Source organism: Penaeus monodon, chromosome 43 (genome assembly GCF_015228065.2).
Source record: "Penaeus monodon isolate SGIC_2016 chromosome 43, NSTDA_Pmon_1, whole genome shotgun sequence".
NCBI lineage: Eukaryota > Metazoa > Arthropoda > Malacostraca > Decapoda > Penaeidae > Penaeus > Penaeus monodon.
In genome coordinates, this window is record NC_051428.1 from 9,520,936 (window position 1) to 9,523,435 (window position 2,500).

Below are 2,500 nucleotides of genomic sequence, written 5' to 3' on the forward strand. Positions count from 1 at the left end.
CGAAGACACGTTGCCGCCGTGGCTGGTCTGCGGGAGGAGGGGAGGGAGGGAGGAAAGGGGGAAGGGAAAAAGAGGGAGGAGGGGGAAAGGAGGGAAGGGAAAGAGGGAGGAAAGGGGAAGGAAAAGAGGAGGGGAGAGAGGGGGGAAGGGAAGGGGGTGAAAAAAGGTGGAAAAGTGGGAGAAGCGGCAGAAAGAGGGGGGTGAAAAGGGGGAAAGGAAAGAGAGGGAAAAGGGGAGAAGAAAAGGGGGAGAAGAAAGGAGGTGAAAAGAGGGGGGAGAAGAGAAGAGGGCGAGTGGGGGAAGATGAAATGAGGGAGAAGGAGGGTTGTGAAAAGGAGGAGAAGGGAAATGAAAAGACGGAGATAGAGAGATGAAGAGGGAGAAGGAAGGCTGAGAAAACGGGGAGAAGGAAGGAGATGAAATAGAGGAGAAGAGTGAAGATGAAAAGGACGGGGAAGAAGGAGGTGAAAGGAGAAAGAAGAGGAGGAAGAAGAAAGAGGGAAAGGAGGCGGAGGCGTAGATAAAAAAGGGAAGAGGGAGGAAAACGAAGAAGATGGAAATAGCAAGGAGGAGAAAGAGAAGTGAGGAGTAGGAGGGAGAGTTGAAAAAAGAAGGAAAAGGAAGAATAAAAGGAAATGAAAGAGGGTGAGGAGGGAAGAGGAGGAAAAGGAGGATTGATACGAAAAAAAGAGAAGTACGAAGAAGAAAAAGAGAATTAAGAGGAGGAGAAAGATGAAAAGGAGAGTAAAAGAGAGAGGAGGAGGAGAGAAGGAGGAGATGAAGGAGAAAGAATGGAGGAAGATAAGGAGGAGGTTGGGGAGGATAAAGAAGAGGAGAAAAAAAAGAAAATTGACAGGAGGAGGGAGAGGAAAGGAGTAGAAGAATAAATGGGGAACAGGAGAAAGTAAGGAGTAAGGAAGAAGAGGAGGAGGAAAAAGAACAGTAGGGGAAAGAGGGAGAGGAAAAGAGAGAGGGGGCAGGAAGAGGAGAAAATTAAAGAACAAAAAAAAAATAAAGATAAAAAAGAAATAAGATAGAAGAGAGAAACGGGAAAAAAAGAGGAAGAGAGAGAGATAGATAGAGAGAGAGAGAGAGAGAGAGAGAGAGAGAGAGAGAGAGAGAGAGGGAGGGAGGGAGAGAGAGAGAGAGAGAGAGAGAAAGAGAGAGAGAGAGAGAGAGAGAGAGAGAGAGAGAGAGAGAGAGAGAGAGAGAGAGGAGAGAGAGAGAGAGAGAGAGAGAGAGAGAGAGAGAGAGAAAGAAGAAAGAAGGGACAGAGAAAGAGAGACAAAGCAAAAGGTGGAGAGGGATGGAAAGGATAGGAGAAGAGAAGAAGGAGGACGACAAAGCTTGTAAAGGAGAATAGGAAAGTAGAGAGAAAAGGCAAATTCCGGGTAAATGGAAGTGATGTGGTGAGAAGTGGGGAGAGGTGGAGAGAGAAGGAGGGAGGGTGTGGGGAAGAATATGATGATAATAGAGAGTGAGGAGTAGGGGAATAAATTGACAGTGAACTATTTACCTTCATCATCATATGTAATATGAGAGGGATGACTACATGAAAACGTAAGTGTAACAAATATACACCCATTAACTGTCGGACACACTATTTGTCTTCATAGAAAATCACCCTACATATAGACGTTACAGAAACACCCATATCACACACCCAGACACAAACCCCGTCCACGCACCGACAGAACACATCTACAACCCTCAGAGAAACACCACGCAGCTACGACATACCCACAAAAGCCTCCCCACAACTTCCCCATAACTCAGACGCCCCACACATCGACAGTTAGCACCCCGCAATCCCAACACACCCATTGAAATATCCCCAAGAGTCCTTGCACAGCTGCTGTGACACCCCGAAGACACTCACACACCAGTTCAACTTACGGAAACACCCATAGAACCCCTTCCCCCTCCGCGCTACACCCATCCTCACCCCCTCACCCGACCCAAACACACACACATCCCTAACAAACATCCACACTCCTCCCACACACACACAGACCCACAAACCCCAACACAAGCAAGGAAATACCCCCAAAACACACACACCCACAAACTACATAAAAAATAAAAAAACCAATCTCGCAAACTCTACACACATCCACACATCCCCTCACAAACCCACAGATTCCATCCACATCCACAAAGTTACCCCCATAACACCCACACCCACAAAAAATTACGGCCACAACTCACCGTATCCGAGGCGGCGGGCAGCCTGACGGAGCCTCGCCACCACGTCAGGACGGCGGGCGGCCGAGAGCCCTTCGAGGAACACAGGACCTCGTACGTTCTGCCGGCCGAGAGAGGTTCCCGCGGGTGGTGGATGTTCACGTCCAGGGGTCGGACTGTCGAGAGAGAAGGAGAGGGAACGTGAGAGAGGGAACGGAAGAGAGGGAACGGAGGGAACGTGAGAGAGAGAATGGGAGAGAGAAAAGGAGAGGGAACGGGAGAGAGGGAACAGAGGGAACGTGAGAGAGGGAACGTG

General features: G+C 49.0%; 1 protein-coding gene across 2 annotated transcripts in view; it reads right to left on the minus strand.

Annotated features, from left to right (window-relative positions):
* Positions 1–2,500, minus strand: part of LOC119599504 (nephrin-like) — a 159,830-nt gene that overhangs the window by 69,283 nt on the left and 88,047 nt on the right. For both annotated transcript variants that reach the window (XM_037949266.1, XM_037949265.1), the window contains 2 exons: positions 2,209–2,360; positions 1–27 (listed from right to left, as the gene is read on the minus strand). The exon at positions 1–27 is cut by the window's left edge and continues 118 nt beyond it. In XM_037949266.1, coding sequence (XP_037805194.1) covers positions 1–27; positions 2,209–2,360 — 179 coding nt within the window. The remainder of the gene's footprint in view (positions 28–2,208; positions 2,361–2,500) is intronic.